This window comes from Lontra canadensis, unplaced genomic scaffold (genome assembly GCF_010015895.1).
Source record: "Lontra canadensis isolate GAN:19392208 unplaced genomic scaffold, GSC_riverotter_1.0 scaffold31, whole genome shotgun sequence".
Classification (NCBI taxonomy): domain Eukaryota; kingdom Metazoa; phylum Chordata; class Mammalia; order Carnivora; family Mustelidae; genus Lontra; species Lontra canadensis.
The window spans coordinates 14,544,908-14,571,706 of record NW_022631025.1 but is presented as its reverse complement, the minus strand read 5'-3'; the positions used below and the strand labels follow the sequence as shown (position 1 = coordinate 14,571,706).

At 40.2% G+C, this 26,799-nt stretch overlaps 1 protein-coding gene across 2 annotated transcripts in view; it reads right to left on the bottom strand.

Moving 5' to 3' along the window:
• RORB (RAR related orphan receptor B) overlaps nt 1-26,799 on the bottom strand; it is a 183,642-nt gene that overhangs the window by 87,155 nt on the left and 69,688 nt on the right. The window contains exon 1 of one of the 2 annotated variants that reach the window (XM_032866638.1): nt 21,098-21,141. The exons of the other annotated variant lie outside the window; for it this stretch is intronic. Coding sequence (XP_032722529.1) covers nt 21,098-21,107 — 10 coding nt within the window. The 5' untranslated portion in view covers nt 21,108-21,141. Of the gene's footprint in view, nt 1-21,097; nt 21,142-26,799 lie in introns of those variants that run through there. 2 annotated transcript variants of the gene reach the window in all.

Genomic DNA, 26,799 nt, shown 5'->3' with positions numbered 1-26,799 from the left:
CTTTCCCTCCCTTTCTTTCTCCCTTTCCTTCCAAATGGAAATACTGGTAATTTATATATAGAAAGGTATGACTGCATGTGTATGTGTGTGTGTTCTTTATAAAACTTCACAAAACGCAGAGATATAAAGAAGAAAGTAAACACAATTAATCTTATTTCCCAGAGAAAAACCACTAAAAACCACTGTTTTGAGTGTATTTTTTATGAACTTTTTCCTGGCATATTCCCATCTCTCTCTCTCTCATATATATATGTGTGATAATATAAAATATATATTTGTGTTAAGGAAACTATATCAACAAGTTATGTACAAATTGTACATATCAGATATCCCTATTTCTGCATATTTCCTAAGGAGCAGGCAAATAAGAGTCGTGGTTCTTTTCTTTGAAGTTGAACTGAAATGATCCTCAAGAACCTGGAAATGGGGTTTGAAATATGAGAAGGGTTGTGCTGACAGCTCTGAGTCCTCACATGTGTCATGGGCAAATGCTATGCCATGTTCATAAATGTACAGCTGGTAAAAAAGCTTCATTCATGAAAAAGGCATGTAGAATAAATTAGGGTCCATCTAAGAGAGTGTTCCTAATTTCAATTTGTTGATGTCATGCCAAGTAAGTTTTCTCCCTTTAAAAACACGCTAAAGCCTCACATACCCAGAATTTTCTAGCTTGAGCCTTTGCAAATTCCCCTAAAATGAGCAGCTGCTCTTTCAAGCATCATGATTTTCGTACTGGAGCCTCTTTTCATGAAGAGCCTTCTAAAATATGTTACATAAGTTTTATTTTTCTTTAAACTAGTAGTCTGAACATGACTCAATTTTTTTTTTTTTTTTTTTTTTGGTAAAGGTTCAACTCCCTTTTAAGGATCCAGTGCACTGATGTAGCACATCATGGCCCAGATCTAGTGAGGTACGTGGAAATGTTGGTCTCTACACAAAGATGGCTTCAGATGGCTGTGCCTTCTGAGCTCTGGTCTTCTATTTGCAGATCTCCGCCTCTTTATTTAGGGACAATCTATGGCCCTTCTGGCTGAATTGGTGCATTTTCCTAGAGGAACAGCATCTTCCTCTCCATCTGCGCCATTTACGTATTCTATGGAGGACTTGAAAACCAGATAACCGAGTTTGCAGGAATTGTGTGTAAAGTAGCCTAAACTGGTTAAATAAAAATAGACTCAGAATTGGCCCATCCTGATTCTACATGGAAGAATGAGCTACATGAGCTTAAGCAATGAATTTGTTGCCTATTTTGGTTACTTGCAATTTTTTTTTTAATTAAAAAAACTGAGTCGTGAGTACGGTGCCTGACACATGCGATCAACCAATATTTGTAAAATCAAATGAAACTAAATTTCTGATGTGCCATCTGGGGAAATGACATTGCCAGGCAGTTGAGTTACAGACGGATGAAGGGCTATACTGAGGCAACTGTACGAATCTGGGCGGGCCCTTGAACTGTTGTGACCTCATCAGCTCAAGAAACAGTCTAGAGACACAAGGAAGCCCTTCCTAAGGTTCAGCACACTCTTCACAGGCCTGTCACTGCTGGCGTTCCCTAGTGCCCTATCTCCCTTCGCCCCTGAATCGTGGCTTTTGGAGCATCTTTGACAGGCCCACAGTACCTCCTGCAGGTTTGGAGACATGATATTGACGACCACTAGCCAGCTTGGGGTCTGGATTCTCGTATGACATACTGGCATTATCTGCCTTCCCCTTTGAGGTCCTTCATTTTCTACACGTTCACCAGCCCTTAAATCACCCATTCCTAGAAAACTGGCCCAGCAGTGAGTGGTGACAGAATCACGTTTTCTCGAGGCCATTGGCTGTTTCTTTTTCTCCAGTTCTACAAATTGTACAGCGATGTCATGAGGATATTCCAAAAAAACCTGGGGGTTGGAGGTAGCTAGCAGTATGGGGGACCTCCCAGGGCAGGACTTCCTAAGCCTTAATGTACATACAAATATTTTGAGAGTGCAGATCCTGGTTCAGGGGGTCTGGGAAGGACTTGAGAGTCTGCCTTTCTAATAAACCCTTCTCTGGGAATTTTATTTTCTCTAGTAAGAAAGCAAGCTCTCATCTTGTCATTCCTGAAGTTCTACATTCCCACCATTTAGTTTCCAGGAAATCCAGCAGGAAGCAGGAGATTGAGGGTTCCTGGGAAAGTGAATACGGATGTCTATGGTCAGTTTCTGAACTATCAAAATCTGAGCCACTCTAGTAGTCATCCACGTCCCATTTTGCTAAACGAAACAGAAAACAAACAATAATGGTACACCGTCAAAACAAAAAATCGACCATCATCTCACATCACACACACAGGCGCGCACGCACACGCACACGCACAGAATATCTCAGTAACGTTCTGGGCATTAGAAATGATGAGAAACCTCTTTGGTTAAACGTAGGAGTTAGGGCCTCTTCTATTTGATGTACATTAATAAATGAAGTGTAGTTTATCCACTGGAATCCCTGTGATGTAAACAGTTTAACGTGAATGCATTTGGCTTCCAGCTGTCAAGGAATTTAGGAAAATCCAACCTTGAGAAAAACATGCTTTATGTGAAAAACGATTTCAAATTCCATGAAAGCACCTGTTTGTTATCTGAAGCCTGTCTCTCCAGAGCAGTTAATGGACTAATCAGACCAGTCACCAGCACTTTATGATCTATGTCCATTTAGTATCAGCTACCCGACTTAAATTAGAATGTTTATGACTATGTCTTCTCTACATTTATTTGCTATAAATCTGAAATTTTCTTTTCTTGGTAACTAGAGTATGTGTAACTTTTGTGTTCTCCTAAAACATTTTTAGAGCTAAGCGACTTCTTACAATGAGAATTAATGAGAAGACCATGATGGGTTGCCTGTTGCCTAGACACTGCCTCCCACCATGGAAAGCCATTCATTCACATGCACAGACTATCATGGTCTCAATTCAAGATCGGGGTCACTTTTTAAAGGCAACATAAGGTTAGTTAAATTATAGAAGTTCAGTGTGTATTAAAGTCCATTTTACAAGAACTCAATTTGGCTAGAAATTTCAGGGTTTTCTAGTATTTGGTTGAAGATGTCTTCATCATTCCCCCTTTCCACCTGCCATTCAGTGGGCTCTGAAAATTTCCTTTGAATTAAGCAAATTGCTCAGATTAGGAAACTTTCCAATGAGAAAATACAAATAGCTCCTAACAAGCAGTAACATACTCACAAAGTACCCCTGGGTGCCTTGTGAGGGACAAGCTGGATGGGTCAGAGAGCTCACTCAGCCTGACAGCAAATCGCGGAAAGAGCCTTAGAGTGTGTAATTCAGTATGCATAACACTTTATATATATTATCTTATTTAATCCTCATGACAATTCCCATTTACAGGTGAGGAAACTAAGATGATGGGGGGCACATAAGTTTCCCAAAGTCAGGTGCAGAATCAGGACTTGAACTAAGGTCTGTTTGAGGTCAGAGTATAGAACTACACTCCAGCACTACAACTCTTTTTTTTTTTTAAGGATTTTGTTTATCTATTTGACAGACAGCGATCACAAGTAGGCAGAGAGGCAGGCAGAGAGAGAGGGGAAAGCAGGCTCCCCACCGAGCAGAGAACCTGATGCGGGGCTCGATCCTAGGACTCTGAGATCCTGACCTGAGCCGAAGGCAGAGGCTTTAACCCGCTGAGCCACCCAGGCGCCCCAAGCACTACAACTCTTAGACTATAACCCAGACTATTAGCAAATACTATTATTATATCACTAACAATGTATATGATATTTCAGAAGGCCTCATAATTTCTCCAAAAGTCATCAGTCTGTCAACAAACATATCTGAGGGCCTCCTGTGTTCCAGACCCAAACGTGGGCCCTGAGGACCAAACCACAGACATAGGCCTTTCAGTCTAGCAGGGGATGCTGCTACTCCCAGTGCTTCGAGTACGCCTAGCGCTAGGATCAGTGACTAGTGCTACTACTCCTATTTCTGTGGCTGTTACCGCAACTCAGAGCTTGCTCTAGGTCAGGCATGATATTAAATGCTCTCTCTCTATTACCTCCTTGAGATGGGTGATAGTGTTATCTTTATGTTACAGAGGAGGAAACTGAGGCACAGAAGTATTACGTAATGTGCCCAAGGTCACACAAGTATCAAGTGGAGGAGCCAGAGTTAGAATTCAGACAGCCTGACCCCAAAGTCCATGTTTGTTAGCCACCACAGAAAGCCAGTCACTGTCATGATTTAATTTAGTAATACCATTTATATATAATGCTACATAAGGAATTAACCGCAAGTGTGCAAATTGCAGCGAAGAATAAGGTTGCATAACTGGACACCCAAGCTCATCTACTTCTCTGAGGAAGACTGGAGGCTTGCAGTTTGGGGCAGAGTGCAGAGAGGGCCAGCTCCCCCCGAGGCTGGAAAGAGGAGATGAGAGGAGATAATGGTCTGTGCAAGGGGGCAGGTGAGAACCTCTGTGATGTCCTTCCTATGGTTTTCCTTTTCCTTTTAAATTTAGTTTCAGATGTGGAGATGAGATGTGAAAAAGAAAACCAGTATTTATTGAGTTAGGGTACTTTGCTAGATGCATCCCATACAATAAAAGGTGTTTAATTCTTATACGGGTCGTGCGAGACAGGTCTTGAAACCATTGAAAGAATGGGAAAACAGAGGCTTCCAAAGCAACTTGCCCATAGTCCCAGAGCGTGTAGGTGACAAAGTCAGGTTTTGAATCCAGGCCAGTCCTGGCTCTTATCCCTGAACCATGCAGACCCTGTTGGAAGAGAAAACTCTAATCATGGAGTGTGTGTGTGTTTGGGCGGGGCGGGGGGGGACCTGTGGTGTCTTTTCTTTCATTTGATCACTGAAGTTCCTCCTTCCTTCCACTTTCTGCCCATCCTATTTGCAAAATTACTGAACTCTCAGAATGAATCTAACTGGGAAAATGATGGATAAGTTTTTGAAAGGGATTTTTTAAAATGTTCTGTAATGGGATGTCCAACCTACACTGCTCTCTAAATGTCAACATGGTGTTTCTTTCTTTCTTTCTTTCTTTCTTTCTTTCTTTCTTTCTTTCTTTCTTTTAAGATTTTATTTATTTATTTGACAGAGAGAGAGAGATCACAAGTGGAGCTGGGGGGGGGCAGCACGCAGAGGGAGAGGGAGAAGCAGGGTCCCCGCTGAGCAGGGAGCCCCCATGTGGGACTGGATCCCAGGACCCTGGGATGATGACCTGAGGCAAAGGCAGACACTTAACCGACTGAGCCACCCAGGTGCCCCCAGTGTTTCATTTTAAAGAAAAATGATAGATACAACCATTCTTTTTTCAAGCATGCATGTAAAGCCTTCGCTTTCTATTTCTGGGTTTCTTGTTTAAAAAAAAAAAAATCTCATCTAATGGTCAGAGCCAAATCCAAAGGAAAATCAGAAGAAATAAGAAACATTAACAGGGAAAGCAGGCCAGAGAAATATACAACTGTTTTCCTCAGAGGATTAAAAGATATCTTGCTTTGAATCGCTCTGTACCCATACAACAAGGTAATACATGTACTTTAGCTGACTAAACAAGATTCCATTGATAGCCTAAAAGCTCCGAGTGTTCTTATGTAATGAATATACTATTTCATGTACTAATGGCCCCAAAAGAAGGAGAGATGTTTTTTTATCTTTCCTTCAGAAGGAAAGTTAATTGAATGATGAATTAAGAGTATAATATCCTTGTTCTAAATCAAAGAATACCCAACCATAATAAATGATGATCTATAATAATATTACATTGTATATAATGCATTTATTAGGATGAGAGGTAAACTCATTTCCATCACTAGCTTTGGCTCTTGAAAGCACTATTTTATGTGGAGATAAAAAAGTGGGTATTGATTTTTTTTTAAGGCAAACATCAAAATTTATTGACTCGAGTTTGCCAAGGTCAATATTTTCCTCATAGAGCAATATATCCATATGTTTACTGAAGCACAGAATCAAGTTTTATATGGTTATACATATTCTGGACACCCTGTGTTGTAGACTATCAGAGTCAGAAGCAGGCTTAGCCCAAATCCCTCAGTTTTTAGGTGAAGAGATTGATTCTCACGGAAAGGAAGCTCTAATGGATTCAAATCCAAATCCCAAAACCACGAAACCATCCCTACAGAGCACTGTGGGCCAACGTAGACTGAACTCCTTTAATTATTTTATCTTTATTACTTTCTAAGTATTCCCATAAAATTATGGGATAAATTCACAGCACTGTCCATTTAGACGAAGTTGTTAATTTTATTTATGGAGAAAGTGAAGCCAAAGTTAAACCGTCTGTTCTGCAAGGAATTTCCAGCTAATATTGGTACAAAGAAAATGCATACATTGGTTAGGAGCCTATCAGACATGACTTTTAAATATGGAGCATCAGATACTGAAATTGAAAAATGCATTTAGTTTGCCATAGGTAGGAGAGGGCTATGCTGTTAATTTTACAATTAAACCAAAGTTAAACATTGTGCTCAGTCTGACCAATCTCCTGAGTGATGCTAGGACCCATTACTAGCACTTCTCCCACAATCTCTTCTCTACTCGAAATTCAAGAACATGGCAAAACGCAAATAAAAACATTTGCCAGCCTCCGAGAAAAGATCCAACTCTGTCCATGTGGAGTCGTATAACACAGAAGCAAAAATAAGAATTCCGAAAATAAAATACTCTGAAAACACACGCGCGCACACACACACACACCCCAACACACACACACGCACACACACTCACACACACACAATTTTATTTTTCCTGAATCAATAAATACAAATAAAAATAAACGAAATATATTTCTATACAACATAAGCTACCCGTTCGCTCCAGACTTTCATATGCCGTTGGCATCTATGGACCATTAGCACTCTGGTAAATTACGGACATATTCCGTGTTAATATCTTCTGTGAAAAAGAGTGCTCTGGGCAAGGGCGGGGTGAATAGTTAAGAGCATGGAGGAGTTTTAGGGCAGGGAAATGCTTCGTATCCTATGATAATAATGGGTACATGTTATTACACATTTATGCAAACCTAGAGAATGTATAGCACCAGGACTGAACCCTACAGTGAACTGTGGACTTTGGGTGCTTGTGATGAGTCAGTGCAGGCTCATCCTTGTTAAATAACGTAGCATCCTGTAAGCGAAGCTGATGGTGGGGGAGGCTATGTATGTGGGGGCAGGGAGTACATGGGAAGTCTCTGTACGTTCCTCTCAGTTTCACTGTGAACTTAAAACTGCTCTAAATAAAGTCTAAAAATAATGTCTCAAAGAACTGCTGTGTAGATCTTTAAAAGTATATCTAAGTGTTCATAAACTTAGAGTGGGTGAGAACTAAGTGATAAGATGCACAAGTCTGAAAGTATGAGTTGAAAGCTGCATCTAAATAGCTTTTTATGGGGGAGAGAAAAGGGACCAATTGGCAGCACACATTAGTTCCCCCTTATCTGTGGGGAATACATTCCGAGACCCCCAGTGGATACTGGAAACTGCAGAGAGTCCAAACCTTATATATACTATTTTTTAAATATATAAATACATAAATATAATAAAGTTTAGTTTATAAATTAGGCGCATGAAGAGATTAACAACAATAATAATAAAGTAAAATTTTAACAACATGCTGTAATAAAAGTTATGTGAATACGGCCTCTCTCAAAATACCTTATCGGACCTTATTCACCCTTCTTGTGATGACGTGAGATAATAAAATGCCTACGTGAAGAGATGAAGTGAAGGGAATGGCGCAGGTATTGGGACGTAACGTTGGAACAATGTTGACCTTCTGACAATACTTCAGAAGGATGGTCTGCTTCCAGAGGGTGGCTGACTACGGGTAACGGAAACTATGGAAATCCAAACCGTGGAGAAGGTGGGCTACTGTAGTACCAATGAAGTTACTCTTCTTCATAACCAGATGGTCAGGACAAACAAAGGGTAGACTATGGTCGCCATCTGCATTCTAACATTAAAAATTCTAACTGAGGAAGAGGACTTAGCAAGATCGCTGAAAAGCAACAGCTCTTTGGTTTGACAAACCTTGAATAATTTATGAAATTGTTGAAAAATCTGAGAGCAGACCCTTGCTTATATTCTTTACAAAAACTCCATATAGAATATGGTAATTTAACCCTTGGAGAACTCCATTAACTTTTGTATTTTTGTACATTACTCTTTTCGTCCCTGATATTTTTTGAAATTAAGCGAGGAGGAGTGGCTTTTCTACAATTTGGAATAACAAGGCTTACTTACAGTGGGCAGATTTTCGGATCCATCCTAACTGGGAAGAGTCTGTTGATGGGGAAGAGTCACAGTTATAAAATGCTACTGATGCCCTCAGTACAGCATCTACCTTTGAAAAACGGTCACATGTATCCGTACTAGATAATATTTTTTAGCCTCAGGCAACACGTTGGTGCACATATAGATTGGATGGCTCTGCCGTTACCCTGAGGGTCTCTGGTTAGACCACTGCACTGGTGCTGAGATTGAAAGGGAGAATGGAGACTTCGTTCACCAGAGCCCTGGAGATATCGTCCCACAGCATTACATTATGGACAGTTGTTCTGTATGTGACAACACAACTTTACATCCATTGACAGTCAGTCCCACTGCCAGAAGCCTTAGAGCACTTAGCTGGTGATCTAACTTTGAAGGCAGACTCCAGATTCATTCTATGTCTGCTTCGCTTCTGCTTACAGCTCCCTTAGTCTAAGGGTCTGCCACATAGTCACCGAAGAGAGAATCACAACTGTTGGCAGAGCACGTGTCTCCATTACCAACGAACAATGAGTTTAAATAGAATAAACTCATGTCTAGCTAAATGTGTTGTTCGTGGCTTCTGTCCTCTGCAATACAGAGCTAGCGTGAAGAACAGGAGACTCTTGCATAAACAGATAACCTTTCCAACGCAGTGACCGGCACTGTGAATATCCCAGACTACTCTGAAAGCCCAGCATGCTACGCTGCCCGGAGGAATAAGAAGAAATTAACATTTCAGTAAGTGTTTGCTACATGCCAGTCATTATAGTAAGTCTTGTTTCCTAGACCATCTCACTTAAGCCTCACAACAACCCCACAGATGGTTCTATTATCACAATACTCATTTTGCACGAGGAAACTGAGGCAGAGAGAAGATAAATATTTTGCCCAAGGTCATGCAGCCAGGACAACGCAGACAGACTGGCTCTAAAGGACCTCTCCACCGCTTCATTAAACTGTCTACAGTGCTGCAGAAATGACAGAGTTGTATTAAAAAAAAAAAAAGCAAAAGCAAAAGACAAAATTCATATAATTTATAAGGTTGCATAGGGATGGGAATAAAATTCTGTATGATTTGCGACACAGAGACTACCAGAAATAGCCCATTTAATGATATCAGTGGTCTTTAACTTTCAGTCTGTCCAGCCAGTGTCTCAAAATTGTGGAGAGAATGTTCATCATCTGGACTAGCATGCAGAGAGATGGTACAAGCTAAATCCTCTGAAATGGTTTCTCACCATCATAGAAGCCCTCACGGGAAAGTTTCAATTTGTCCCAGCTCTACCCAAAGGTAACATTTGCATAAACTTGAGCAAAGCCAACAAAATTCGGAGCCTGTTTCCTAGTGAATTTATTTTCTGGCAGGACAAATGCTGAATTCTGCCTTGTAGAGGGAAGAGACATGTCTGACTTGTAGACTGCCCCTCAGAACGCACACAGAGCGTCTTTGGGTTCAGCGCTCAGTCTCAAACGTTTGAGAGGTTCAGAGCTAAGTAGCATTTACTCCTTAGAAGCTGTATCTCAACCGTGAGCCCATGCTCTCGCATATAGGAAGGAGGAGCTCGTGTAGAGTCTGAACTGTCTGTCCTCTGTAACTGCCAGATTGGCAGCCTGGGGACAACTTCTGGAAGTCTATGTGACTAGACAAAACAACGATTTGGCAAATAATTGCCCGTACCAAATAAAACACAGATAATACATATCTGGAAATATAAACAATCCTGAAGAGGGAGGAAAGGGGGCCTTTGTTTTGCAGAACTGCCAGGACCCTGAATAGGAAATGGCTCAATGCGGACTGTCTGGATGTTCAGGGAAGATGATGCTTGGGGCAGGTGAAACTTTGGGAACGGCCTGTATGTGTCTATGACAGGTCTTCTTTAGTCCATAAACTGCTTTATAAATAAATCATCCACTTAGGCAACAGTAAATTTCTAAAGAGAAGCATTTTCATGAGTCCTAGAATTAGGAAACTAGGTCAGTGTCAGTTCTTGAAGTGGCCAGCCTTGCAGACTTTTGAGGAAGCTAGGTGTGCATTCCCTATCTTTCCATTTTTACACACTGGCCCAGTCCACATGCCACATGACTGCCTCACGCACCGGCGGAGCCATTAGGACACACAATTCCATGCAGAGATCTGCACAAGTGGTGTAAGATCTTTACTCTTTCTCGAAGATAGAGCAACTTTCACTTTACTATCTGTTGGAAGCAAATTTTGACATCTTCCAAAGAGTGGATATCCTCCCCCTGCCCCCCACCCCCCCGCCAAAAGATCAACTACTTCGATCCCACAACTCTTTACCTTGTGCGTATTTGATCATCAGGAGATTGCAAGCCCCAGTACTTTTTCGGGCTCGGATGGGTAACATATGTGGCTGAAGGGAGGGGAGCACAAGATAACCCGGCATGGGGGGGGGCACTGTGGTGAACTGTTAGGCATACACTCTGTCCAAAGGAGCAGCTGCTGCTCACATCTAGCTGACTGCTGTGAAACAAAAATCTGGATACAAGGAGTACCCCAAATTTTGAGTGACATCTTCCAGTTCCCTTCACATTGGTAACTGATTTGGGTATTTTTAAATACTGTCGGGGGTCAAACAAAATAAAATTGTTGCATGTATTTTGCAAACAGGCTTTCAATTTGTAACCTTTGTTGGGTTCTTTTCAGTTTAATAATTTGTTCACCTTTTTAAAAAAGATTTTATTTAGGGGTGCCTGGGTGGCTCAGTGGGTTAAAGCCTCTGCCTTCAGCTCAGGTCATGATCTCAGAGTTCTGGGATCAAGCCCCGCATAGGGCTCTCTGCTCAGCCGGAATCCTGCTTCCTCCTCTCTCTCTCTGCCTGCCTCTCTGCCTACTTGTGATCTCTGTCTGTCAAATAAATAAATAAAATCTTTAAAAAAAAAAGATTTTATTTATTTGACAGAGAGAGACACAGTGAGAGAGGGAACACAAGCAGGGGGAGTGGGAGAGGGGGAAGCAGACTCCCTGCTGAGCCTGATGCAGGACTTGATCCTAGGACCCTAGGATCAGGGCCTGAGCCGAAGGCAGATGCTTAAGGACTGAGCCACCCAGGCACCCCAGTTTTTTTTTTACATTTTTAAGTGACACTGACATTCCTCACCTGCCATTCACAGGCCGTAGGCTCTGAGCCATTTTTCTAATATTGATGACAACTTCCCCTGGTCCACTTAACCTCTTGTCTAAGTTCTTTTTTTGTACACATAGTAAAAGCCAGCTGGAAACTGATGTCAGAAAGTAGGGAGTAAGTTACCACAGAATGGCTAATAAGCTCATAATTTCAACTCCAAACCTTGTTCTTATTAATGTCATGGCCTAATAAACTAAGTAAACCAGTCATAAACTTTTTCATATACAATGTAATGCTGTTTGGGGTGCTATTTCTTCTGACAGAATGCAGTATCTCACCCATGCTGGGAATTTCAAGAAGAGATATACACAGACACTGGATAGATGATAGAATATTTATATTGTCACCATAAATCCAAGGAATCTGATTTTTCTTTGAACTGATTGATATGGGTAGGAATTCTTTATCTCACTTCATGAGTATGGACTTTCAGAACAAAAATAATAATGCCATTTTTAAAAATATGCAAAATATGGGGCGCCTGGGTGGCTCAGTGGGTTAATCCTCTGCCTTCGGCTCAGGTCATGATCTCAGGGTCCTGGGATCAAGTCCCACACCGGGCTCTCTGCCTGCCTCTCTCTCTCTGCCTGCCTCTCTGTCTACTTGTGATCTCTCTCTCTCTCTCTCTATGTCAAATAAATAAATAAATAAAATCTTTAAAAAAAATAAAAATATGCAAAATAACAACCTACACATGTATAAAGTGTGTAGCAGGTGTCTGAGTTTCTAAAGCTCTAGAGAAATAGCATAAAATATATTATCAAATAACCCACCAGAGGAAGGTCCCAAGCCCTAACGCCTACTGGTAGTCATGAATTCAACACCAAACGATGTTGGCTCTTGGGAGGATTACTTCATCACGAGAGAATTTCACTGCAGGATAAACACAGTGGGGCCTCTGAATGGATTGATACAGATACATCTGTAGGGACAGTGGGGTATTTGAAGAGGGGGATGTAGCCTCACATTTTATCATCAATGCCTCTAGCTCCTTTGCATTCTGATTTGAACTCTACACACTTTGCCCTCTCAAGCAGATGGAGGTATTTCCTATCAATTCATTGCTGGTAAACCTTGCTTGCTAAGTCTGCCTTTGTTCTTAAGTTCCTGAGATAAGAGAGGGAAACACCAAACAAACAGAGATCCTTATCTCGATCCTGAACCTAGCGTAAGTTTTATTCATCTACTACTGCAGGAGTGAAAGCACATAGAAAAATGTCTGTTTATAGCTCAAGAGAAAGGAAACCTTCTGGATCCTATTTCATGCCCCACCTTCGACCATGATCAGTTTTCTAAGGAATGGTCACATTTTCAGTCCCTGAGATGCATAAGCCTGTTCTCTGGGGCTCTGGATCTTTAAGAAAGCTGGGGTTCTGGAGGTGCTGGTGAATTTTTATAAAGGAAGAGAGAAACTAGGAACTCTTACTTAGGGACCCAAAGGAGTTATGTAGGGTCTCCTGGGTTCTCTGCTACCAATGTCAGGGACTTGAGCTTGAGGCATGGTTTATTTCAGTGACCAGCCCAAGGTAAAGCGATACAATTATAAGTAATGGATACCTAGAGTGTTCTCGCCACTAAATTGGACTGGTTTCTGTGAGTTACTTGGGAACAGCAGCTTCCTTGGACCCCCAGAGGGAGCTACAACTAGTTATTTGATCTATCACCCCTTATGCATAAATTTTAGTGGCCTTAATTCCTTCCTTGGAAAAACAGTATATTCCTTAAAAATCATTACAGAATTCTTCTTGAGGAGCTGCAGTAACAGGTAAGAGAAGTGCCATTTTCTCATTTTTCCAAAGCTACCATTAATTAGTATACCAAAAACACTTCAGGGTCTTACACTGTCTTGCTGGCAGTAATTCTTGGAAAGGTGATTCTGGATCCCAACCAAGGGGCAAGATCAGAGAAGTAAGTGAGAGAAAGACAGTAACTGTGTGGCCTCACTTATATGTGGAATCTAAAAAAGCTGAACTCATAGAAGCACAGAGTAGAATGATGGTTGCCAGAGGCTGATGGGAGTGGGAAATGAGAATTTTGGTGAAATGATACAAACTTACAGCTACAAAATGAGTAAGTTGTGGGGACCTAACGTACACCGCGATGACTATAGTTAACAGTACCGTATCATATATGTGAACATTGCTAAGAAAGACCTTAACTGTTCTCTTTACAACAAAAACAACAAAACGGTAATTATCTGGGGTGAAGGATGAGTTAACTAACCTTATTGTGATAATCATTTTGCAATGTATATGTGTATGAAGTCATCGCATTTTACACCTTAAACTTGTCCAGTGTTACCTGTCATTCATCTCTCAATAAAACTGGGGATGGGTAGGGGGCAAAAACAGAAGAATCATTTCACTTTTTTGAAACATTCATGCAAATCTTGGCATGACATAACATTGGCTTAGCAAATTAACAGAAAACAGAACACTCCAGTGTATTTTGGGCATATTTTGGAGACTGTGTGATAGGGAAGTTCATGTTAAACTGCCTGATGATTTCCTCATCCCTCCAGTCACATTCTTGTTGAGGCTTACTACACATGTGTCATTTCCATCTCCTCCTAAACAAAACCCTTGTTTAAAGCTACTCTGAAATGCCTTCCAATGTTCTCTGGACAAATATGTCTGCCCAAAGCGAATGCAAACCGGCCGCGGACAGAAGAGAGCCGAGGCTGACTGGCACAAACTGAAATCAAAATCTAGTATTTTCAAATTCTTACAGTTGATGTTTTGTAAGATACACCCATTCTGGTGATGTGAACAATCAGAAAAGAGCGTCTCAAGGTCAGGGTTGCAATTTACATTCTTCAGCAAGTGAAACTACTTTTCCATCTCTCCTTTATTTACCATCAATACTTTAATCTTGTATGTCTATCCAACTTCTGCGCATGACAATACTCTAGCTTTTGATAAGAAGCATGGCCCACCCCTCAGGGTCCAGTTAGCCCTGATATGACTCAGGGAGGAAAGCCTCTGGGAATTCAGCCCTTTAATAATGCTAGAAGATGCTGTCAGGGCTCAGTTGGTTAAGAAGCTGGCTCTAGATTTCGGCTCAGGTCATGATATCAGGGTCAGGAGATCAAGCCCTGTGTTGGGCTCCACGTGGGGCCCGCTTGAGATTCTCTGTCACCCTCTATCCTTCCCCGACCACTTGCACCCTCTCTCCCTCTCTTAAAAAAAAAAAAAAAAAAGTGGACAGAACTAAAAATAAATGAAAGAAACTTAAACAGAAAAAAAGTGAAAGTACACAACTGCAACATGCAAGTTATTGTTGAAGTATAAACAATAAATAGTAGTTTTGCTACTACCCAATACTTAATATCTAACTAATTATAAGTTCCATGTCCATACACTGGACTTGCTGAAGGTCAAAACTGAAAACGTCTTTTTTTTTTAAAAGATTTTATTTATTTATTTGACAGACAGAGATCACAAGTAGGCAGAGAGGCAGGCAGAGAGAGAGGAGGAAGCAGGCTCCCTGCTGAGCAGAGAACCTGGGATCATGACCCGAGTGAAGGCAGAGGCTTTAACCCACTGAGCCACCCAGGCGCCCCAAAACTGAAAATGTCTTAAAGAACTGAAATATTATGTATTAAATGTGAATTACTATTTTAGATGAGGAAATAATGGAATAAGCATTAGACAAATGACAAAAAGATAAGAACTTAATGATCAGATAAAATATTCATTTATATGTAACATGCATATATTTATATATAAAACGAATACAGTATACAAACTGGCTTGCCAGGAAGACATTCTCATTTACTTGTATATATATGTATGTATGTATGTATGTATGTATGTATGTATATATTTGTTCTTTTTTTCACATGTGGACAATTGCTGACTGCTGAGCTGAAGCAGGGCAGAAGGAAAGGGATAAGGACATGCAGAAACACATCAATTTGGCAGAGGCCTTGATTGGCGATCGGAGCTTGTGCAAATGAGTTAGGTGGCTTTCAGAGGAAAGACGGAGCCCCCGTGGTGATTTTAACCCTAACAACCTTCACTTGGAAATAGTGCAGAAAAGACTAAGGGCTTGTACCATTTCAGCTAAGTCACTGGTACCCAGCACTGATTAGTTATTTTTAAAAGAATCTTTAAGTAAATTTCTAATATTCAAAGTAAGATATTTTTCACTACATTTTTATGGCACAGTTTTAAGAATCCGTTTGCAAGACACCCATATGACCAGGTTGCTGTAATTGACTTCTTAGAGTCCTTCATGTCCTGAACCTGAATACACGTCACTGACCCAAATAAAAGGTAAAAGAACCATCGTCAAAGAATGTGTTCAGATTACATCTGAGTCACACCTTGTAAACTGTCACTGTTCTCTCTCACATGAGCATTCGAAGGCCTACTATAACCCATACTTTCCCTGACCTTCCTACAACCTGTATTTTTATCTTCTGATCTTGGTGGTCGTTGGAAACAAGGCTAAAAATTTAGAAATAGGATTGCTCTTGGCTGATCCCTACTGGCCTAAGACTTTCAATACAGGAAAAAAAAAAAAAAAGGCAAGAGAAATGAAAAATGCCCAGGGAGGTAGCGTTTAGTTGTTTAGTTGTAATTTTAGTTCAGTATTATTGCCCCCATCTTACAAGGTTGGAAACAGGATCAGAGCGACTAAATACCTGGAAAGTCGGAAAGCTGTCAGTTAAACCCAGGTTTGTCTTGTTTCTGAGTCTGTTCAATTTCACTTTGCACCCAGAACGGGTGTCATCCTCTCGAACTTCCTCTGAGGAAGTGTTTGCTCTTCATTTTGAAGGTGACCTACCATTCACCTCATAGTCTGTAGAACCTAGTTTCTCTCAAATGGAAATATACTAACTACTTTGCCCATGAACTAGCGTGTTCCACGTGAAGATTCACGTCCAGTGATGCCTGCGATTGCTCTCTAGAGCAGATGTAGGATGAGGCAAATGAAACCAGGTAGATTCCTAAAAGTAGAACTATGGTCACCCTGCATTAAAGCTCCTGACTCTAATTTAGGACAGAGATGACTCAAGGCAAAGGGAAAAACTCCAAGTCCAGTCTCAAAAGGTAGATGGGACTCTTCTACAGAACCATTTTGACCTAGTGAAGAAATGAAACCCAACTGACAGAATCAATTTCAGAAAGAAACTGAGGAATATAAAGAGAAGGAAAACAGCAAAATTCAATTGCCTCCATGCATAAGACACAAAGATCATGTAGACACACGCACGTGCACGCACACACACACACACACAGAGCCCTTCCCATAACCTGTGTATGCCTGGAACCCCCATGGCACTAGCCTGGGAGGCAGTATGGTTTGGCAAATGACAGCACAGATTCTGCATCCAGTCCTCTTGGACACAGGAACAGACTCCTCCCATTTTAGGCTGTGCCTGGAGAGGAGTTCAATTAGCGTGCCTCAGTTTCCCCGTGGGTTCATTATGAGTACTGAGTTAACGATATATAAAGCACTTGCCGGGACATGGCATGTTGCAAGCACTTGTTAAATGCTAGCTATTATTATTATATACAGTGTTCTTAATAAAAAGGCTTTTGGAACCCTACTGGTATGAAACTTAAAAAAGGCTTTCAAAATAGCACTTTCTTAGTCTATCAACTGCAGACACTGATTAAAATGTTAAGTTTAACAGAAGGTATTACAGACTGATGGGATAGTTTTCCAAAATGAAATCCAGAGGTTTCCCTGCTAGTCTTTGAAAAAAAAAAAAAAAGATATTTGTTTGCATTATAATCATGGTGCCAAGTATAAGCACAATTCCATTTTCTCCCTCCCACTGAGTCTTCTTTGTCCACTATGAAATCTTGAATTCCCTTTAAGTTCCTTTCTCCCTGAGCCTAGCTAATGCCACTGTTGCCCTTATCCTCACTTCTGTGATGTTTCCATGCTTCAAGGCGGGCCACAGAATGGCCTGCACACAACTGGGAATTCCTGCAAGGCTCGCCAGGTGAACGGTTATTAGCTGCTACAGACTGGAGCCAGGATTGGGGTAGATGGTCCCAAACAATGGAGTCTAACATTCGCCCACAAAAGCTTTCATCTCGAGAACGTAACCTCTTGTGAGATATAACCGGAAGTCTCAAGGGTAATTGCATTTTGCTGGAATCAAACCTAACAAGTATTTTATAATTAAAGATCATGCTGGTTTCCTTTACCATCACCTGCAACTGAATCGTGTACTTGAAGCATCCCACAAATAGCAAGGCTGTTTAATATTTATTGCACATCCACAATTACCTCTACATTTTGTTTCTCTGGAAACACACTCCTTTGGTCTGGCTTCTAGAGACCTTGAAGAAGACCATTATTCCATTAAGAACAGAGGCAGAGAAATCCTGTGTGATAATATCATTAATAACACCAGCTTACATTTCACGGTGACTTTTCTTTTTTCTTTTTTTTTTTTTTTAAGATTTTATTTATTTATTTGACAGATCACAAGTAGACAGAGAGGCAGGCAGAGAGAGAGAGAGAGGGAAGCAGGCTCCCCGATGAGCAGAGAGCCCGATGCGGGACTCGATCCCAGGACCCTGAGATCATGACCCGAGCCGAAGGCAGCGGCTTAACCCACTGAGCCACCCAGGTGTCCCTCACGGTGACTTTTCATTTGCAAAGTGCTTCCGCGCGCCTTATCTCATTTGATCTTCACAAAATTCTGTGTCCAATTTGTCCTTCCTACTCTGTGGAATGTAATATTCCCTGGATCACTCAGTCAGGAGACTGAGTTAATGCGTTGGCGGGAGGCAGACCCCTTACTTGTGGACAGGATGGGGGGAGACATTTTCTGGTCCCAGTCAGACCTTTAAAAAAATCAGACCTTTTGGGAAAGTTAGCCTATTCCTGGGTGAATGCCCAGACGGGCACCATGATTGTGGAAGCCTGTAATAGTCAAGAAAGTTACCATTGATGGAGCATTTTGCAAGCAGTCTATAATCACCCTGGCTCTGCCACTATTGCATAGACTTTGAAAAGTTTCTCACCTTTTCTGGTTAAGAGAGGACAAGTGCTAAGCGAGGAGCATGAACAACCAACTTAAGTGAGAAGAGAGTGACAGTCAAGCAAATGAAGCCCCTCCCTTTCTCTGTGAACTGCCTCCTGTACGTGGACATTGTCCCTGAGAAATTCTAGAGCTGCCCCCGAAGCCGAGCCTCAGTTTCTTTGTTTGTAAAGTAAGAGGAAGAATATCTATTTTTTTCAGGGTAATTATAGAGTAGACAGGTGATTCTTTTAGAACAGAGGCGTAAAAAAGGACATTCTGCACTTGCTGCTATTAAACAGTGAGGGGTACTTTCCACACTTTCTGTACCATTCTGGATATTTGAGGTGTCCAGACTCTTATACACATGGCTCAGTCAACTTTTAAAAGGAATCGGGACGTAATTAGAGTAGTCTGAATTTCTTATAATTCTTTACTTCTGTATTCTTCCTGAACAAATACTCCTTTGCCCCCGATCAGTGCCAGGCTTCTGTCCCAGACAAGCTTAGGAGCAGGCCGCTGCTGGCACGGGCTCTCCCTGACAGAATGCTCCTTTCTGGAGCGCAGCGCTCCATCTTCTTCTCCTTGTTTATGATCTTAGAAGTCACGAGAATGAAGAGGTTTCTCCCTCACGGTAGCCGTGGATTCTCAAGGGTATCGCTAGTTTGGGGCTTTCTTGTGGTCTTTCCAAGCTGCAATTTTACATGATAAATTATCTGTCAGTTACAACAGATCCAGGAAGGCTCAAGTTTTCGCACAGTTCTGACTGTCGTTCCTTTACAATCATCAGGTTGTGCTCCAAGGGGGACGGTGATGTTCTCCACCTGAAAACCTGCGTGCGCTCCCCGGACACCGGCTGGGTTTCAGAGCTCTGGAATGCTCTTTCTTTATGCAGTTGCCATGAAGCGTCCATTTAAATGAACAGAGAAAAAGCTACGAAGGGAAAACATCTATGAGGCGAAAGGAGAAGATAATTTGAAGATAAACATTCAAGGAAGCCGGCTTGGGATATTAAAACGACATAACAACATGGCAGGAGATTGGCTTTTTCTCTCATAAACTCTCTAAATTAAGATGGTACTTTATTTACTCAACACTGTGTTTGCGGAGGACTCCTGAGAGTGACTCAGCGCTGGGGCTGTTTGCTGACAGCATCGTGGGAGGCCTGGATGTGGACACAAGCTGTCCTTGCCCCCTTCTGGGGGAGGGGCGGGTGTGTAAGGACACTGCCTGGCCGATCAGGGAAGCCACAATGGGGAGGCAGTCGATCCAAGCTGCGGCTATCTGGAATGGACATCGTCTTGGTCTTGCTGGGGTGGTGCGGGGATCAGAATGGCTCCTCTGTTCCTTTAAAATGCTGCTCAGATAATGGGCCAGCCTCCCACGCATTCGGAGAGGGCGCCTCTAGCTTTACGGAAACCCAATCCCCACCCCAGACCTCATTTCCACTCGCAGCTTTGATACCCTGTCCCGCCAAGCTACCCTCGAGGGACGCAGTAGCTCTTTCTCTCCATGTGCTCCGCGCTGGGCGTCCACATTGCTTCAGGATCACCTGAGGACAGAGGTGCCCCTGCCCTCCCTCCCCCTTCCCTCTCGCGGCACACAGATACCGTCAAGAGTTTCATTAGTGAAGGTCTTTAACATTCATCTATGGCGACAAGCTGGCAGTTCGCTATCGCACTGAAAAGCGACCAAAAGGAGCTGGAAACCAGACTGTAACCGGGAGAATTTTTGCCAAGTTGCTTTGTCCTCGCCACTTTCTGAAGCAGGGTAAGTCATTAGCAAGCCCATGCTAATTGAATTTGATTTAATGTCAACACTGTCACAGTCACGGAGAGGACACCAATAAAATCCCAGCCCTGTTTGCTGCAATCATTAGGCCCAGTTTTTCTGACAACAAAAGTTCAGCCTTTGGTGGAAGGTTGTCCCATCGGGCTTAGAGAACACAGCGCTTCCTGGCCTTCCACGGAATAAAAGCAAGTGCTGAAGTCATCACTTAGAGTGGAACCAAAATTGAATGGGAAAATCCACTTGTATAAATGACACAAGTGGCTGATGGCCCCTCGTCAGTATCTGGTGGGGAGCCCTTTCAAAAACAGTTACAGATCACACTTGAATTTTTTACAAGATGTACCAGTTAATTAAATATTCAAAATGGCACCCGTACTCTGTTCAAAAAGCAAGACTGATAGAGTTAAGATGTGGAAAAAGTACATTTGAAAACTTGCCAGTCTTTTCCGTAATTGAAATACAAGTGAAGCCTTTGTTACTTTTACCTCAAGTTATATGTCTTATGGGGTGGGAAGGTGGGCTTCCTGATGAGTTACCAAAATAATTTAATACAAAAAAAGGTGAGATCTTAGTTATCTATAGTCAGAAGATTCTGAAGGGTGAAAATTACCCACTGAACTTCAGCTATAATTTGCTGATCTTTAGACAATCATTTCATAAGCAATTTCCTCACATTCTAGAAATTCTTATCCTTTGTGACATACAGGAGAAGAAAATTGGGACTATATCTTAGGAAGTGGCACCAAGACCTGTTTGAACCTAACCCTGTCCCGGTACACCCGGATGAGGGAATATATGAGGTAATGAAGTGAATTCTGTCGAGGGAAAAGGAGATTTCAGCTGATTTTATCTAATTAGTCCCAAGACTGGCCCCAAGTGAAGAAGGAAAAATATTCCAAGGGGTTTTCCTTACCGGTGTTCATTTAGCTCCAGGCAATGGCAGTGTGGTTCTGCTGGGTTTGTATCTCGTTGCCCTCAAGATCACCCTGTTTTCCTCCTGTGACCTGCACTTAACAGACGATACCATCACCTCATCAATTGCCAATGCCACCAGTTCAATAACCGGATATCACTGTTGGACATCTCTCTCGATGAGAAGCAACTACAGGTTTTGGCTTTCTCCAAAAATAGCCCGCACTGCCATGCCAGGCGCATCCCAGATTTCTCAGTCGTCCAAGCTCGGGAAAGAAACTGTTCATCCCTGCGCTTTCTTTGAGACGCTTTCGTAGTCAACTAAAGACTGTGTTTCCTGTGACTTTGGCCTTGAGACATAACTGACAATAACATTTTCTCTAACGCCAGTACCCATGACTCCCATCCTTCTTTACAACCGGTGACAATCGCCTATACGAATAAATGTTATCTGTTCTCCCCCTCCCTGTGCAATTTTGTGGCTTGAATTTTAAAAGAGAGAGAGCAAAAGGGAGGTTTTCGTTTCGTATTGCATGGCACCATAAGAGTTCCTCTGGGGAACCTGCTTTCACTAAACCCTGGCAAAAGTCGCAAATTGATAGCTCACGGGGAGATACGATAGAATTTAGAAGTCCTTCGCTGGGTAGGGACAGAAGGTTCCCAGAGGGCTTTGTATCGGGCAACACAATGTAAGGTGCGAAGAGGCAAGAAAGGCAGGTGGGAGGGAGTGGTGCAGGGATGGGGCAAGCTGGAACGCTGACTGAAGGAATGGGCCCCCCTTCACTCTGCTAGGGGGAGACAGCACGTGACATTTAGTGTCCCTGTGCTGGTCACCCTGTACTTCAGCCTCACCTGTCCTCCAATGCAACAGAGGGCTCCATTAACATCTGCGACCTCCTGTTTCATTAAACTACAGGGCACAGTAGAGACAAAAGTTCTATTAGATATCAGCATTCTCACTTAAGGAACTTTTAAGTTCAAAGTTAACAAGAAAATCACTTTTCCTTCTATTATGAACTGGAAAGGGAATTATGACAAAAATACATCTAAAATTTTGGCGATGTTAGGTGTTGCCCCAAAATGGTAAGTTTTGATGAAAACATTGTAGATTTTTAAAGTGAAAAAACAGGATAAAATTTATTGTTTAAAGTGTTTTTAATACTGGCAACATTTTTCAAATAAAGAGGTGAGATAGTGAATAGAGAATTCTACCTTCTTTTGAGAAAAACAGCTACTGTCCAACTCTAGTAATTAAAAATGTTAGCTCTTTTAAATGGACAGGAGCAAACGTTATAGTACAAAATACTGCCCTTGTGTACCCTGTATGTCATAATATAATTCATCAGTTCTCATAGGTGGCTGCATACTACATTACTCCAAAAGAAGTGTATCATTTGAAGGACAAATTATTAGTCATGATATAGGTGAAGTACTTTGTTTCCAGTGTAATTTGAATACTATATATTTAAACTCTGTTTTTTCTCAGGAGCAATTCTGTCCAGCTTTACTTAGGTATATATGATGAATAAAATTATAAGATATTTACCGTGTCCAAGGTGAGGATTTAATAGACATATACATTGTGAAGGGATTCTACTCATTCAGCTAATTAACAAATTCGTCACCTCACGAATTTACCTTTTGTGGGGTGTGTGTGTGTGTGTGTGCTGAGCACATTTAAGTTAAGTCACAGAAACAGAGTAGAAAAGTGGTTGCCAGGGGCTACCGGGTGGGGAAAATATGGAGAAGCTGGTAAAAAGGTACAAATTTTCACTTATCAGATAAATTTGCCGTATAACATGGTGACTACAGTTGATAACACTCTGTTGTAGAGTTCAAAATTTGCTAATAAGAGTAATTTAACTGTTGTTAGGAAACTCTGACTGCTGTAGATACCAACATCAACCACACGATGTCACCAATAACTACAGTACCAACTTAGAGCTCTGGGGAAGAACTTTAATGCATGCATTTCCTCATAGGTTAAATTATTTTCTATTTTGTTCATGAATTTTCTTTCTATTCATCAAACTACAACACTCAATATATATCTATTACTCTCTTATTATTATTAATTTACAATTACAGTGTAGTTCTCAGAATTTATACATTTCTAAATTTATTTTTAAAATATTAATAATGAGATTTTAAAAATTTCTTTTCAAAAGATCTATTTTCTTATTAACCTCACATATGTTATGATGATATAATTCAGGGATGAGTAAGAATTGATCAACAAGTACATACTGAACACTGACTATCAGGCCCTTTGGTGACTCAGAAATAGACACATTTATGACACACACACATACACACACATACACGGCTGTATTATACTGTAATCTCAATCAATACTGCCTTCTGGAATTCTATTTTTATGTGAAATTTGGAAAGGATAGGATAATCTTACCCCTTAAAATTGTACCAATCATGTTTAATATTTATTACATAATTATGTTTTTTGGCATAACACAAGAGTAATTAAAATAATATTTTACTTCTCTTCATGAAGCAAAGCCAATCTTTTCCACCTCCAATTGTTTTCAGAGACGGATTCTGAATATACAAGGTTAAAAGAAGTAAACATATTGTGATGGTAAAACCTCCTTTTTTTCTTTGAAATGGTTTATCATAATATTATGCTTAATTATGCAAATATGCTGGAGGATTTTTTTATGGGTACATCAGCCAAATTCAAATACATTAAAGATGACAAATACATATTCATTTACACATTCAGCACATATATGCCTGTATGCACGTTTCTATTAATTTGACAAATAAGGGCATGTATTAAAAAGTGAGGGAGTGTGGAACAAAGCTATTTTACAAACTTAGTAGAAATCTCTTTTACTAAAAATAATTTTAAGTTCTAGGGAATCATATTTTTTATTGTTGTTAATTACTCCCTATGTCATTCCCAAAAATATTTCAGAGGAAGAAAGAACTTTGGTGTTATAAGATTGATACAGTTTCATTAGCCCTAAAAAATATCAACTGAAGTTTTCAATTATTGGAATTGCATATACTGTTCCTTTTTAAGGTATACAGGAGAGGGAGGGGGAATTAAAAAGATGACCTAATCAAAAACTTCTATAAGATCTGAAAAGATGGGATAAAAATTTAAAATGTTTCCAAATATTTGGCAGACAAAACATATAACTGAATTTTTTATTGACTGCCGGATGTTTGGCTTTATTTATATAGAGCCAAAGAACGAGAAATTTGCATTTGTGTTATAGTTGTCAGAAAGTCGTATTTGTGAAGAATGTAGTACATAGTTTTCTCTGTAAGTTCCCTGAGGTATTTTTAACTTACTTAATAAACAAAAATGCCAAAATTTTAAAATTAGATCATTTTTGAGATCTCCAGGTTGTTTCAAGAATGAATTGGGCCTCAAAATCAGAACACATTTTACCTTTGAGGCAAGGTATCTGTGACTGTCTTTATGGGATATTTCAATGCAATACATCAAATTTATGAAATAATATTACCCTCATAAAGTACAATGTAAATAGTTATTACCTTTTTTTGGTATGTAACAAACACTCTCGAATTGGCCTCACTTTTTAAATTATCATATTTTATCATCATAAATTGTCATACATATACAAATATATGTATATATATATCTATATATCTATCTCAATGTTATTTTTTGCTAAAGTTCATTATGATATATATTTATGTAAGCTCTATACCCAGCTTGGAGTCCAACATGGGGCTTGAACTCACAATCTTGGGATCAAGACCTGAGCTGAGATCAAGAGTTAGATGCTTAACCAACTGAGACACCAAGCAACTCCAGCACTGACATTTCTAATAAACCTTGACTACGGCCACACTATATAATTTGTTTTAGTATGTATACATTCAATATTATATATTTCTGTAGGTATCTGTGTACATTCCAATTTCCTGTGAATACAGTCCTTTCAGTGACAAAAAAAAGATGAATCTTACATAGTTATAAAAACTAAGAAAAATAAATATGAACTTTATAAGCTAAAGCTTGAAGTAATGGCAAATAGGTCATTATATTCATTAACAACAATTTCCTTTTATTGTGGTCCCTTAAAATTTTTTCCCACTTGCATGTTGTGTTGTGATTGAAGTAGACTGATATATGCTTTATACATATGATAACATCTCAATAGTTTACACTCATTCTAGGAACAAACTCAATTACTACTGGTACATTCACTATAATTGCAGGGGGATATCTTTTACATGTTCTTAGGAGAGTATTTCTTGTAATGGAAATTTTATGACATTTATGATTTTCAATATTTGATAAAATTATGATGAGGGATTTTCATAGCTGCAGAATTGTGAACTGTAAATATCCTACAGAAACTATAAATATTTTAATATATATTTATATTTAGAAATATAATCTTAGATTTGGATTTTAACTGTTTATCTAATCTAGATGAAAGTGCTTATTCAAATCAATCTAACATTTTTAAGACGAATATCTTAGGTTTTGGGGGGATGGGGGAAGAAATGAATACTACTCTCATAGTAATATTTTTTTTGCTAATTTTAATTATTATTAGATGATCTTTCTTTATTCCCAATGTAATGACCTAAAAAACTCACAATAATTTTGCTGGATTTCTAGCTTCAGAAAATTTACATAAATATTTGCCGCAAGCCAATATGGAAACAGAATACTTTTCAGGTCAGCCAAGCAGCTTTGGGGAGTGCTGTCCAGTGCTGAATTCTATTTATTTTGTTTTGTTCAGCAAAACTGCACTTTTAACACGTGAAAGATGTCACAAAAGTTTGAAATATTTGGATCTAGTTGGAGTATTGAGAGCAGGAAGAAATGGAAAATATAAATGGAAATGATATGTTCGATTATTAAATAGGAAAATTAGTGTGTTTAAATTTACAGATTTACAGGGGAGTGGGGGTATGGACATTGGGGAGGGTGTGTGCTATAGTGAGTGCTGTGAAGAGTGTAAACCTGGCGATTCACAGACGTGTACCCCTGGGGATAAGAATAGATTATATGTTTATAAAAAATTTTTTAAAAATGCAAAGGGTAAAAAAAAATTACAGATTTATGATTAGTGAACATATAGAAAGCCTCTGAGTTGTTAAAACCCTGGATGTAAAAATAAAATGACACTAGGCTTAAAAGCTCTGAGACAAGTTATCTGACAGTTCTTGATGTTTGCTCTGTAATTGGTAAAAATGTGTTTTCCTTCATGGCACTCCATTGCAAAAGAAGCACAGATATTTGCAATATATTTGAATAAAAGCACTGGCTCACTCAAGGAGATAGGCTGTTTCAGAGTATTGAAAATAAGACTGCTGAGTCTTTACAGTCATGAGAGCGATCATTTTCCTTAAGATTGGCAGTGAAGTTTCAGAAAGAGGGGAGGTTATGGTGTTGAATTAAATTTGATATGAGTCATTGCTTTGGAAAAGATGGTACCCTTCAAAACTATGGTTTCTGTGTAGATCCTGATTGTCATTTCCCACCACGGTTATCATGTTCCTGTTCCTGAGAGCCACGGCACTGGGGAAGTCTACTTTTCCTTGCCATTGCCTCATCTTCCTCCCCTTTTTCCTATTTTGGTTATGTAAGCTTGATTACCAAAAGAATACATAAATGTCCAATTCAATGTGTCTCATACAAATCTTCCTTCATCTCCTTTGGAATGCACCCAGTTTTCCTAGGACTAGAGGGTC